General features: G+C 47.5%; 1 protein-coding gene across 8 annotated transcripts in view; it reads left to right on the top strand.

Annotated features, from left to right (window-relative positions):
• The window catches only part of Tns3 (tensin 3), a 233,107-nt gene that overhangs the window by 182,046 nt on the left and 36,740 nt on the right, over window positions 1-14,321 (top strand). For all 8 annotated transcript variants that reach the window (XR_380972.4, XM_006514741.3, NM_001083587.1 and 5 more), the window contains 3 exons: window positions 3,048-3,208; window positions 4,203-4,320; window positions 4,408-4,488. Coding sequence is in view for 7 of the 8 variants with exons in the window: in XM_006514741.3 (XP_006514804.1) it covers window positions 3,048-3,208; window positions 4,203-4,320; window positions 4,408-4,488 (360 nt within the window). In the remaining variant the exon portion in view is untranslated. The remainder of the gene's footprint in view (window positions 1-3,047; window positions 3,209-4,202; window positions 4,321-4,407; window positions 4,489-14,321) is intronic.

Below are 14,321 nucleotides of genomic sequence, written 5' to 3'. Positions count from 1 at the left end.
AGCTTGATTTGGTCCCTGTTTCCCTTGGGTGTTCTCAGAACCCAGAAGGGATTGGTGTGAGTGTGAGGCTGCCCAGAACCCAGAGAGGGCTCCTTCAGCCCAGCCCAGCTTCTCTTGCATATCAAACCAGCGTCAGTCGTGTCCTTAGAGAATCCACCAGCATCCCCTGCTCCCATGAAGTCTTTTTGTTTTATTTTGTTTTTCCTCCTTTCCTGGTTTCTTCTGGAAAGTGAGAAATAAATATTGCTGTGGCTACCCGTATGGCATGAATTATATGCAGTGTTCAGAGAGTAGGGTTTACCTACTTCCTCCTTGACCCAACAGTTATTTTGCTATTCAGATTGCCCACGCTCATCAAGTCAGCTTTACCCTGGCAATCTGAAGTCAATAGTGTAAACCCATGCTCTGCCGTTTCTGCAGATGTGGAACAGCAGCCGTGATGCAGCCCCCGACTCCCATCCCTAGCCCCTGGAGTCCTGCTAGGAGATTGCAGATAAGATAGCCCCAGGGACACCCCCTGAGCAGGGGAGGACAAAGGGTGGTACATAGCGGTGGCTGTGTGTGCAGGTGGATTTATGTTAATGAAGAGTGTAACCTAGTGAGCATCAAGGATTTATTACTCTGCAGATGCTCACACATTGAGCCTAGAGTGGAAAAATAAACAAAAAGCCATGTGTCTTCCTCACAGTATGGCACTGTTCCCAGGGAAGGGAGGGTCGGGAACCTGTGTTTGGCAAAGGGAGGCTACCCTCTGGCTCCTGCCCTCCTGTCTCTCACCCACTCCCAAGACACCCAGTCCTCATTGGGATGGACATGAGAGCTGAGATCTAGGCATGATCGCAGGGATCGGCACCATGCCTGGGCACGTGGCTACCTCCACATCTATCTTCTGTAAGGAATCCAAGCCCCAGAGAGGCAGCAGTGCAGAGACGCCATGCTTTCTGTTTCAGTCTTTCTAAAGGGGGCGACCAGCTTGGCAGGCACCAGAGATAGTACATGACACCCATAGAGAAATGTCCCTGTGGCAGCCAGCCTCCTTCCAGATCTCAAGATAACTAGGGTGTGAGTAGAAATGTCTGCTTGCTTCTGTGTCTTTCCTATCTGGGAACAGTGGCTAAGAGGCCCTGGCGTGGTGAGAGGTGTCAGGCTGAAATGGAGGTGCCTATGGTTTTCTGTGGGTAGTCCCTAGCCCACCTTTCTTCTGAGGCTCTGGTGTCTATGTCTGAAAACATAAAAGATACAGACAAAGGAACCAGAACTTTGCTAAGAGATAGTATCTTCTAGAAATGTCAGAGAAGTCATACTCGAACTCTTATCAGCATGGTGGCCTAAACATGACCTGGCCAGGTAATGCCAGTAGACATGTTAACATGGATAGGGAGAGCTCAGGAGGTCTCAGCCCTGCACAGAGAACTGCAGGCAGCTGAGGGTTGCTGAGAGCAGAGAGAAAGTCACCAGGAAAAAGCATGGAAATGCTTATCAGATAGCAAATGGTCAGCCCTGAAAATATATAAATACAAGTTAACATATGGACTAAGCAGGTTGTTCTATGTATTTAGGAATATGTGTGTGTGTATGTATATACTATATGCACATGTATTATATATCAGCAGTTAAAGAAAAAGGGACCATGGATTTGAATAAGAACAAAGTGTAGGAAGGGGGAAATGATATAATTATAGTATAGTTTTTAAGAATAAAATTATGAAAAAGAATTGTAGTTTGAAAGCTTGAAAAAGATGGAGACATCCATAGAAGATATAAGCCCTTGTCTGGAATTCCACATCCCAGAGATTGGATTTTGAATATTTTGGTGCCATTGTCTTCTTTCTTTGGTACCCTAAAGCATTTGCCATTGCACCTCTGACACTGATACATGGCTGTTTACTGATTTGCTGAGTGATGCAGAGTGAACTCTCAGCTCCGAAACTGGGCTGCTGCTCACCACTTCAGTGATGAGTGGATTATGGACCTTTCATGAAGAAAGGCCTGCTTGCTCAGCAGTCTCCATGGGTACTCCTACTCTTTCTGACCTGTCTTCTTTGTCACCATTGCTGGGGCGGATGCAGGCACCTTGGATCTAAGGCTGCTGCTGTCCCCTAAGACTTTCTCTCACTAAGCCTTGTTAGTCCTGCTGTGTCCGACTTCCATCCCAGGACCACACATCTTGAGAGTTAGGATGGCCGCCTGTCTCTCTGAGAGTGAATTTTGGTGACCTTGTGTGAAGTCTCCTCCCTGTGCAGCAGACACTTTACAGATGGGGCCATCTCCTCAGCCCCCATTTAGTTACTGTTCTTGAGATAGCTTCTCAGCACCTAGTCCAGACTGACTTTGAACCCACGGTGGCCCTGCTTCATGGAGTCACATGCTCGCCCCTCCATATTTGTAGGGATTTTGTGTTTTTAGCTTAAGCCTAGACTGCCAACAAATCCTCCTTTGTTATGAAAGACTGCATTGTGACTTGAAACATTATCACCTTTGTAGGCTGCTGCAGGTAACCCCTATTGCCCAATTTTAAGAATTCCCTGGAAGAAAGTTTAAAAAGCTAACCAGCTAGCCAAGACCTATTTTTCTGCCCAACAAGACGATCAGGCTTGGCTAAGAGCAGGAACCAGGTACCCCTGGGTCAGGAGTAAATGCCTGTGGAGATTCTGGCACTGGGTTGTTAAATGTTCATTCTTAGTGTTCCCCCATGTGAAGACTCAGTTTGCCACAACAAAGCCTCATGCCTGGCTCACTGCGGGTGCTCACCTTCTTATAACAGGCCTGGGGCTGGATCTTAGCTGGTTCTCTCTGAACTTGAGCTTAGCCATAGTCTACTGTCCTAGCATTGTGGGCTGAGTTCTGGCACCTGCCTTGCCCTTTCTGGATGGAGTGCTCTGACTTGTCTCTGGGCATCCCATAGCCTGCCCATAGCAGTCCTCCTGTCCGTGTAGAGTGGCTGACTAGTGACGACGTTGTCCGGGGATAGTTTAAGATGGGTTTTATCAGAGGTCTCTGCTGTAAGGATCGTACCCATTTGTTTTTCCTCCTCATTGGCTCCTCAGGTGATGACCCCATTGGGGGACGGCTTCGTAAGCTGAGCATCGGGCAGTATGACAATGATGCTGCGAGCCAGGTGACCTTCTCTAAGTGTGGATGGGGAAAGGCTGGAGTGGACCCAGCCCCAAGCCTGGGATCATTTTCCTCTCCTGAAGACATCAAAGAGGTATGTGCTGGTCCTGTGCCCATCTCCTCTCAGCGCCACTTGTTTTCCTGTCTTTATGCTTAGGGAAGTGGCTATGCCATGTCCTTGCACAACATCACCAGTCACTGAAACTTCTCTGCCTTTGGCTGACCTCCTCGGCTGATATAAATGGTTCTTAAGTGACAGACAGGGGTTCTGATTGAGAGGGAGCACAGGCCAGAGGGCCTGGGTGGGGGCCACATAATCCCAGATATGGCAATAGAGGGGGTACATCATTTGAGGCCATTGGAGCCTCAAAGCTCTTATCTGTAGAATGGGGGTGAAATGCATACAGGTGGGATGTGAAGGTTAGGAAGCATCGGCCTGACCCTAGCAGGGCTCTGCAGATGGACGTACAGCCAACAGCTATTGCTGACTTCTAGTCTGCCACTCAGGGCCCTCATGCAAATGATGACCCCAAGGAGATCCTCAGACAAGAGACTCCAAGGTAGTTAAGGCTTCTCATCAGAATTTGGCAGGGCAACCTCCCCAGATAATTAGCCCTAATTATGTACCTGACTATCAAGTTGAAACATTGGAGCCTTTCAAGTAGGCAAAAAGAAAAGACAGCTTATTTATCGTCTTCACTTTTACAATTTTTGTTGATAGCTGGGATGGCTCTCCCATGGAAGGGTCTGCTCATGTTTTGTGACTTCCTGTGTTTTTTAATTCCCTGTGGCAGTGATGTTGTTAAAGAATCCTTGGTGATGCTTTTGTGCTCACTGGTAGGATGCACACTTCCCTGGCAATGTCTCCATCACTCTTGTCTCCCTGCCGCCCAGCACCATGTTAAAGATTGTAGTCCACAAGCTCCTTCTCTCCGTCTCCAGCTTTGACGATAGTTGAGCTTCTTCCCCATAGTGATGCCAGTGTCGTCCTTCCTGACCCACTCTCAGCTATCTTGAGGGGCCAGATCTGTGGCAGGGACCTTTCTGTGATTTCTCACATTTCTGTTCTTCTTCTATGCTGATTTCAGACGGTGATCACTGCATATCCCTCTGACCTCAATATGATCGATGGCAGGATTCCAAACAGCAAGGAGTCATCTATGTGTCTGACCCCATCATTCCCTGTGTCTCCGGAAACACCATATGGTAAGAAAGAAGAAAAACTAGCTGGGTACAACTTGGTACTTCAAGATGGGGGAGTGACAGTATCCTTTGTTGTACTGTTTTGTCCAGTGAAAACATCGCCACGCTACCCTCCGTTCAGTCCACCTGAGCCCCAGCTGAGCAGCCCAGCCAGTTTGCACAAAGGTCGAGGTAAGAACCCATATGCATGGTTGCTGTTTCTACCAAGGCATTTTCTGATGCAGAAATATTTCCATTTGGGTCATATCCCAATATCCTTGGGCAAGGACATGTCTTTCTAGACCTTGGGATGTGGCTATCAGTGCCTTGGTTGGGAGTTGAGTAGTAGTAAGACACTGAGAGGATTCTCAGGATTCTTAGGAATCAGGTTTGATGCTCACATATGTGGCAATTTAGGCTCAATTCAGTAGGGTTGGCTCTCAGCTTGGCATAGGTGCTTAGCTTGCTGGTGAATTCTCCATTCAGCAAGGAGTTTGAAGGAGGAATGCTATCTAACTTCACTATGCAAATGAGTTCCAGCAAAGAGCAGGGTGTCTACATGAGCCCTACAACATGGTCATCTTTATGTGCTGCCGTGTGTGAGCCAGCTCCTAGCCGAGGCACACTTGGATTTCCTGTCCCTAAACCCTTGTTCTCTACGTTGAAACCTAGAGACTTTCAGTATTTCGCACTGTAGGGAGAGAGTGCTAAGAGTCCAGTGCTTCTTCCAGGTAGAAATTGCCCACCTTTCTTGGGATCTTGGGATGAGTTGGGCGTAAGCAGATGGAGAGATGCCCCACATATATTCTTTGTGATCATTTAATTTTCATAATGTAGTTTGCTGCTGCTATTCCCTGAAAATGCAGGCATTCTCTGGCCATAATCCACAGGCACGTCAGTCCACCAGAGGTCCAAAGAAAGATCCTAACCTGCACCAGTTCTCCCTTAGAGCCTGGCTTGTGACAGCCTGTTCCGTAGACTGAGGAAGTCTCTGCTTAGTAACAGGGCTTTGAAGAAGAGGACTTTGGCTTCAAGGTTACTCTTTCTGCACTGCCTGGGGGGATTTGAAGTTGAACTGGCCATTCAGTACCATTGCTTCAAGTTGTTCTCTGGGCGAGTTTACTCTCCTGTCCCTCAAAGGCAGTCCCTAGGCTACTCCTGTCCTTGAGGAAGGACCCAAGCTCCTTGGTCTTCAGGCTACACTTTGGTCAGCAGGACATGGTTCAGCCATTTTAATAATTGATTTATATAACACAAGCTTCAGGTTTGAACTCTTACGAGGCTGCTCCTAGATAGCTTCTTAAACTTCTTTTTTTTAAATTTATTTTTTAATTCAATTTACAGCTCCATCACAGTCCTTCTCCCCACTCTCCTCCCAGTCTCACTCCCACAAATCCCTCCCTCCATTGCCCTCTCCTTTTCTCCTCAGAGAAGGGGAGCCTGCTTGGGTACCAATCCACCCTGGGGCATCTAGTACCAGCAGGTCTAGACACATCCTCTCCCATTGAGGTCCAACCAAGCAGTCCAAGTAGGAGGGAAGAGGATCCAGTGTCAGGGGACAGAGACTGAGACAGCCCCCCTTCCACTTGTTATAGGAACCACATGAACACTAAGCTGCACATTTGCTACAAATGTGTAAGGAAGGGGTCTAGGTCCAGCGCCTGCATGTTCCCTGATTGTGGCCTAGACTCTGTGACCCCTCCAGACTCAGGTTAATTGAATCTGTGGGTCTTCTTGTGGTGTCCTTGACCATTCTGACTTGGTCTAGCTTCTCAAACTTAAAAAAGCATGTGGTACACACAGCTCGTAGTCTGAGTACAGGTCTTCTCTATCGTGGTCTGCTCTGGTAGAGCCATGCATGATCTCTCCTTTCAATGGAGTGAGAGGCTTGGAAATTAGCAGTGGCCACCACAGACACAAAGTGCTCATTCAATGAACACCACAGGGACTAGCCACTAGAGGGTGTGGTCGCAAGGGTCAGACTGATAACATAGACAAATTTCCCATACCCCATTGAGCCATCCCCTCCCCACCCACAACAAACTCCATGTACATTTATTTTATTTTTTTGAGTGATGAGTTTTTTTTAATTAGGTATTTTCCTCATTTACATTTCCAATGATATCCCAAAAGTCCCCCATACCCACCCCACCCTCACTCCCCTACCCACCCACTCCCTCTTTTTGGCCCTGGCGTTCCCCTGTACTGGGGCATATAAAGTTTGCAAGTCCAATAGGCCTCTCTTTCCAGTGATGATCGACTAGGTCATCTTTTGATACATATGCAGCTAGAGTCAAGAGCTCCGGGGTACTGGTTAGTTCATATTGTTGTTCCACCTATAGGGTTGCAGCTCCCTTTAGCTCCTTGGGTACTTTCTCTAGCTCCTCCATTGGGGGCCCTGCGATCCATCCAATAGCTGACTGTGAGCATCCACTTCTGTGTTTGCTAGGCCCCGTGGCATAGTCTCACAAGAGACAGCTATATCTGGGTCCTTTCAGCAAAATCTTGCTAGTGTATACAATGGTGTCAGTGTTTGGAAGCTGATTATGGGATGGATCCCTGGATATGGCAATCACTAGATGGTCCATCCTTTCGTCACAGCTCCAAATTTTGTCTCTGTAACTCCTTCCATGGGTGTTTTGTTACCAATTCTAAGAAGGGGCAAAGTGTCCACATTTTGGTCTTCGTTCTTCTTGAGTTTCATGTGTTTAGCAAATTGTATCTTATATCTTGGGTATCCTAAGTTTCTGGGCTAATATCCATTTATCAGTGAGTACATATTGTGTGAGTTCCTTTGTGATTGTGTTACCTCACTCAGGATGATGCCCTCCAGGTCCATCCATTTGCCTAGGAATTTCATAAATTCATTCTCTTTAATAGCTGAGTAATACTCCATTGTGTAAATGTACCACATTTTTTGTATCCATTCCTCTGTTGAGGGGCATCTGGGTTCTTTCCAGCTTCTGGCTATTATAAATAAGGCTGCTATGAACATAGTGGAGCATATGTCCTTCTTACGGGTTGGGACATCTTCTGGATATATGCCCAGGAGAGGTATTGTGGGATCCTCCAGTAGTACTATGTCCAATTTTCTGAGGAACCGCCAGACTGATTTCCAGAGTGGTTGTATAAGCTTGCAATCCCACCAACAATGGAGGAGTGTTCCTCTTTCTCCACATCCTCGCCAGCATCTGCTGTCACCTGAATTTTTGATCTTAGCCATTCTGACTGGTGTGAGGTGGAATCTCAGGGTTGTTTTGATTTGCATTTCCCTGATGATTAAGGATGTTGAACATTTTTTCCAGGTGCTTCTCTGCCATTCGGTATTCCTCAGGTGAGAATTCTTTGTTCAGTTCTGAGCCCCATTTTTTAATGGGGTTATTTGATTTTATGGAGTCCACCTTCTTGAGTTCTTTATATATATTGGATATTAGTCCCCTATCCGATTTGGGATAGATAAAGATCCTTTCCCAATCTGTTGGTGATCTTTTTGTCTTATTGATGGTGTCTTTTGCCTTGCAGAAGCTTTGCAATTTTTTGAGGTCCCATTTGTCGATTCTCGATCTTACAGCACAAGCCATTGCTTTTCTATTCAAGAATTTTTCCCCTGTTCCCATATCTTTGAGGCTTTTCCCTACTGTCTCCTCTATAAGTTTCAGTGTCTCTGGTTTTATATGGAGTTCCTTAATCCACTTAGTCCCTGAATAAATTGAAGAAGCCAATTTAGAGGAGCTAGAGAGGTGGATCACGGCTTAAGAGCACTGATTGCGCTTGAAGAAGACTGTGTTCTTTTCCCAGAACCCACGTGGTGGTTCGCAGCCACCTATGACTGCAGATCCAGGGAGGATGATGCCTTCTTCTGTCCAGATACCTAGAAGGCTTTTCAGCCTGGTAGATTTTAGCAGGCTCTGCAACCATGCCATTCCCCTGTGAGAGGTACCTGTTTGGCCTTTGGTGAACATGGAGGACTGGGTAGCTGAGGCAGGTTTTGTCAGATGGCTCCCGTCCTACCACGTGCAGTTCCTGTGATCAAGAGCCCAGGGGCCGGTGAGCATCCTTTCCTGTCTGATAGGAGACCTTGAGTATTGTGGGGATAATGTTGTAACAGCCAGCAAGAACTCGCAGTGCAGCTGTCTGTTGGTGCCTGTTACTCTGGCCATATTGTACCCCAAAACTAAAAGTCACCATAATGGTACCCATAGATGTCTTAGGATTCCAGATGTAAGTCTTTTAAAAGGAAATGCCTCTATAAAAGAATTTAAGCAAACATTGCTTATCTCAACCTTTACATAGGTAAAGGAAAAAATTATGAAGCATAAGATAACAAAACATTCTGCCATTTCTTAGATGGTACTTAGCTTTGGAATTTCCAAATTAAATAAAATAAAAAACCACAGTGAAGTGTTTCATGAAAAAAGTCATGTTCCTGACATAACTTACCTTCAAAACTGTTCTAAAATAGTTTCTTTTTTTTTAATTTGGCAAAATTCCTATAACACAGCCGCATTAAAGTGAAAGTTCAGTCATTTATTGCATTTACAATGTCTTACACCATTATCCCTCTGTAGTTCCGGACATTCTTGTCACATAACAGTTGTTTTACAACTGTTGTTTAGAGAACACTTAAGGACTTTGGGCATCCTTAAAAATGATTAATAGCTGTTTGTTTACTTCAGAGGAATGCTTTTGTAATTTTGCAGTTTCTATTTTGTGTTCAGCAGAGTGATGCGGGGATTGTTTCGGGCTGTTGTCTCTACTGCGAGTACAAGGCTTTGTGAAGAGTTGGGGTTGGGTCCATTCATTTATTTACCGGGATCATAGAGCACAAGGACATCCAAGGACTTCATCACAGTTCAGAACAGGGGATTCGAGTTTGGCTGAACCCAGAGGTCAGGGATGTATGGTGTTTGCTGGAGGGGAAGAAAGGTGGGATCCAAGAGTATTTGGGAAGGGGACAAAAAGGCAGAGAGAAGGTTAGGGGCTCTTAATTGATCTTATTTAGAAGTAGTGTTTTATTTTTGCTTAGAAGAGTGGTTGGACTGGGGAGATGGCTCAGCAGTTAGGAGCACTTGCTGCTCTTCCAGATAACCCAGGTTTAATTCCCAGCACACAGTGGCTCCCAACTGTCTGCAACTCCAGTTCCTGGGATCAGAGTCTTCTGGCCTCTCCTGCCACTGCACACAGTGGTGCACAGGCATACATGTAGGCAAAGGACATATACATAGAATGAAAGTAAAGAAAAAATTGGGGAGGGTTTGGAGAGAGGAAGGGGAAGAGGGGAGTGAAATAATTATACTATAACCTCAAAGATAAACAAATAAATAAATAAATATATGATTATTTTTAAAGTTAGTATCATTGGGAGCGTGACATGTGGTAACACGTCCCAGCCAGCCTTCCCTTTCATACCCAGTTCCTTTTCTGTTTGAATTTTTATGACTTTGTCGTTAGGATTTTTACAGAGCAGAAAGAAGCACGTGCTATATGTAAATGCAGGTGATGTTTATGGCAGACCTTGGTGGCGCAAACACACCAAGCTATGTATTTATGATTAGGTGAACATAACATAGGAGTGTCTGGTTGTGGGACGCATGCACTTTCTGCACAAGGGCCTGCGATCCACTTAGCATTTCAGTTTGTGCCAAGGAATGAATCCTGGGAGGGGTGAGCTGCGGCGATAGATGTGCATTAGTAAATTCACAGCAGACTTCCTTCGCCCCACCCGAGATGAAGAATGTGAAAGGAAAAAAAAGCCAGACTGCTTGTAAATATCTTTAAAAGTAAACACCAGGGATGGGTTCATGGAGGTCGGAGTCCAGCACTGCCCCGTGAATGTACTGTTAGGAGTCTCTTTCGATGAAAACATGAATTGCTTTGTGTGGAATGCAGTTTGAAACACACAAGCTGCGGGCATCCCTTGCCGGCACCCCGTCCACCAGGCAGGCCAACTTGAAGGATTCCATGAGTTGGGAGCCTTACAAACTGAGCAGGGTGCATCCTTTGACTTGCTTGGTAGTAGGTTAGGGAGATCTTTGCTTTCTGATTATACTTAATCAGCTCATTTCATTGTCCAGGCCTGTGGGCTATTCTCGAAGCGAGCATGTAAATGCTATTCAGGCACTGTTGCCAGCAGAAGTTTTGGTCTGATCATGATTCTCAGCCCAGAGGGTGGCTCTGAGGCATGATGACAGAGCCCCTTGTCTGTGACCTAGCACAAAAGTTTCATAACCTCTTAAAATATCTGTTTACCAAAAGAATAAGAATGTTAACACTATGCATGGTATCGGGCGTTTTCTTAGAAATGAGAGTCTATTTCATCCTCTATCTGTGAAAGTGTCTTGGAGTTTAGTTTTTTAATTCAAAATGCATTTCCAGAGCCTAGCTGGCTATCTAGAGCATGCTCTGACCGTAAGACTGGAGAATTGGCTTGGAACCCCAGCCTGTGGTGGGTGTGCAACCTAAAATCTGTTGCGGAATCAGCCACAGCTGGGGGTGCAGGACACTGAACCAGGTAGGCGCCCAAGTGCGGACAGCTTGGAAGACAGTATAAAGGATAAGCAGAGGACAATTGTGGCATTGTCTCATCGGGCAGGCCAGTCATGTGCTTGTCTCTCTTCTCTGAAGGCCCTCTCCTCCAGTCCACCTGGACTAGGCTAGGTGTCACACAGCCTTAGTTGTCAGAATGGTGTAATACTCTGGAGTCTCAGCTATAACTCTGGTGCCACTGTCCCCTCAGGCTAGCATTCCTGGCCAGGGTGCCACATTGTGCTTGGTGTGTGGTAGATCTGAATTGTGAGAGGTATGAAGAGGCACATGAACTGAGTTGCTAAGAGCTATGAAGATGTGAACATTTTGTTTGCTCCCTGCTGTCAATCAGCTGGGGCCTATTGAGGTATCTGGTACTCTGTTAGATCACGGAGCTTTCTCAGAAGAAGGAGCTGGCCATTTCAGTACAGTTATGTATCTCAGCCTTTGTTTAGATCCCATGATAGTATGTATACCCTTCCTCTAGGACTTGTGGGTATTGGCTCTAGGAACCCTATGTGTACCATTCTCTGGTGTGCTGAGCATGACAGTGTGGGCTTTGTCTACCCTTTTCACGTGTCCTCCCATCTAGATTGTATCATCTAGGGATGGATGTCAGAGCAGAAAGTCCATTCATGTATAGTACAGGCACCATTTTTAAATCATGGTTTTCATCTGTACATAGAACTGAGGATCTCAAGAAGCCCACTCTACACAGATGCATAATACATAGCACATGGATGGTCATGTCAGCAAATTCTCCTATAAGAGTGTATCACCCTATTAGTGCTACATAGGAACTGTGCACTGCTATGCCCGAACCTGTGAGGAACGACCAGTGAGCACATTTACAGAGAAATACAGGCAGCCACTTGATGTCTTTGTGGGGGAAAGTGTTCCAAAGGGTATTGTGGGTAAATTTGGTGTTCCTTGGGTTTCAGCATGGCACACTGGTAGAAAGTCAGTGTCACCAGCTGTTGGATTTTAGTTTTCTCGGAAGGCTATGGCATTGGGTGACCATGAGGTGGCGGGCACATGGGTTTGGGTGTGGGGTGTGTTTTGTTTTAAAGCCTTTCTCTGCAGAATTGTCAGGGAGAATTCTCTTTGGGTCTGCTCAACTGTGGACAGTGGTTTCTCAGACAAACAGGAAAAGGGCATTGGAGTGACTCGGGGTTGTCAGCTATGGTGGTGGTTATTCTGGTGGTTTGGGGGTCCACCTGGCTCTGTCTTGGGGGCAGTTCCTGTAGTTGCAGGTAGGACCTGCAGGTTACATCACCATTGCCCACTTATGTTTCCCAGGGCTGTCAGGTGGGTTGTAAAGAAACCTACAACTTACACACAAAGCACCTGGTTTCTTTTTCTAGGGGAGTGTCCGTCTACACAGTTCCAGCCAGGGCCTGAGCCTTCTAGCTGCACCAGGAGTGCTGTATCACCAGCACTCAGGAGGCTGAGGGGGCTTTCAGTCAGTGATAAGATGTGCCTAAGGTTATGGGTTCATCGTTTGCTTGTTTGTTTTTTAATATTGAGTAGAGTTAAAGGCAAGGCTTTCCCATCAAGGGGCCAATGCATCAGCTCCTCAGTGAGCTTGAGCCCCAGTATGTGGAGCCAGGCTCCAGGTGTCATCCTGCTGGCAAAGGTGAAGGCTGGCTCAGCCCATTCCTGGGGCGGTGGTCCTAACACCTATTTGTGCTCTGCTGTGGTTTTGCTGTCCTCCCATGGGCATCCTGCTGGTTCACAGTGGCTGTCTCTTGTCCAGGTTCTGACCCTGATCCCTAGGGGAAACAGTGGGGTTTCAGAGAATGACTTTCTTCCTAAAGGAAGGAACCCTCCAAGCCATCTCAATCCCTAACACTGCCGCAGATGAGCGGGAGGAGGGGCGGGGGTGATGAGCAAGTCTGTGAGGAGGCCTGCTCAGAGCTGCTTGGGTCATGGCTTTGACACGGTCACAACCCCCAGTCCTCTGGCCTGTGGGTAGACGGGACCCACAGAGGAGTTAGACCTTTTTCTGATGGAAGTCGTGGACTGGAAAGGCTGGTACACCCACCTCACTGAGCCCGCCGCTGATCCTGTTGGGTTGGGGCCAGGCATTTCCGATAGCAGGGATAGCTGTTTTCAGGCATATAAACAACTGGGAGGAAGTGTCTTCTCAGGGGTCTTCCTGGCTGGGCCCTAGACACGTGGCCTGAATGGGCCTGGAATGAGGGCCTCTCCTTATCAAGTTGCTCTTGGGACCTGCGGGGTTGGGCAGGCTTAGATTCAGCAAGATGGTCAGCAAGCTGTGCCGGAAACTTACCTCTGTGCAGAGGCCTGCGATAATGAAGTAAAATCAACACTGGCACATGCTGGCCAGGAAGCAACCCTTGGGGAACATGAGAAACTTCTCTTTGAGACGTTCAGGGAGAATGTTCTAGAAGTTTCTAGAAGCTCACATTTGCAGAGTGAGTGAGACTCTGTTGCCTTCAGTTCATGGTAAAACGTGGAGTGCTGCTGGACAGGCTGTGTTTTAGTGCTCAGGTAATAGACTCTGTATGCTACTTGATGCACAAGAAAATGTCTCAGACTAAAATAGGTACTGGTGTTTGTAAGCAATTTTGAAGGCTGTCGAGAGGTTCAATTGATGTTTTGGGGGGCCCTTCCATATGGGGGAAACACATGAAGGAAATAGGAGGAAGAAGGGGATCTAGATGTAGATGCTTCCCAGAACCTGTTAGTAGAAAGCCCAATGAAACAGGCTGGTTCCTGATCAGTTTCTGTTGGTTCCCACTGCAGCCAGGAGGAAAATCTGCAGTTGAGCAGATACTGAGGAGTGGGTTTCCGCAGCTGAAGTCTCCTGGCTGCCTTGTGTAGGGCTGTGGTGAAGGCTTTGTTGGGGCGAGGCGATCCCCTTCTACCAGGAAAGGAATCTGTGGCTCAGCGTCACAGAGTCAAACCCCACTGGCTTTTTCCTCCTGCGTCCTCAGGTTGCCGCGAAGGGCAGGTGTGGGGCGTGGCTGTTTGTCCTGCCCCTTGTCTCCGCTGGGTGTCCCTGGTCTCGGCGGCGTGGTTTTAAGTTGTGGTGGGTTTTGGCCGGGAAGTTTTTCCGAACTTGAAGGGGGAGGAGGAAGAAGGGAAGCAGAATGGAAAGGAAGCGAACTGCAGCAGAGAGCAGGCGGGGCCAAGTCTGGAGGCACTGACTGGGCAGGCGGCCCGCAGCAGCCCGCGGCCGCCCAACAATCCCGGGATTCTTTCCTGCGACCTACTCTCCCGCTGCCCTCTGAATGGGCCTCTTTGGAGGTGGCAGCCCCGCCTCTCGCCCTGACTCCCCCGGGGACTGGCAGAACACTGAGCCCTCCCAGGGTGGGTGGGGGACGCCATTGGGCCGGACTCAGCACCCGGGGCTGCTGGGGACAGACCCTGCAGAGTGCCTTTAACAAGGCTCACAGATTCTAGGCCCTTCCATGGACTGACCGGACCCCAGGTGCCCAGGTAAGCCAACAGCTGGCCTCGTGGCTTCTCCAGGA

Source organism: Mus musculus, chromosome 11 (assembly GCF_000001635.26).
Source record: "Mus musculus strain C57BL/6J chromosome 11, GRCm38.p6 C57BL/6J".
Lineage (NCBI taxonomy): Eukaryota > Metazoa > Chordata > Mammalia > Rodentia > Muridae > Mus > Mus musculus.
Note: the sequence above shows the minus strand (reverse complement) of the source record. Positions and strands in the feature narration are given on the sequence as shown.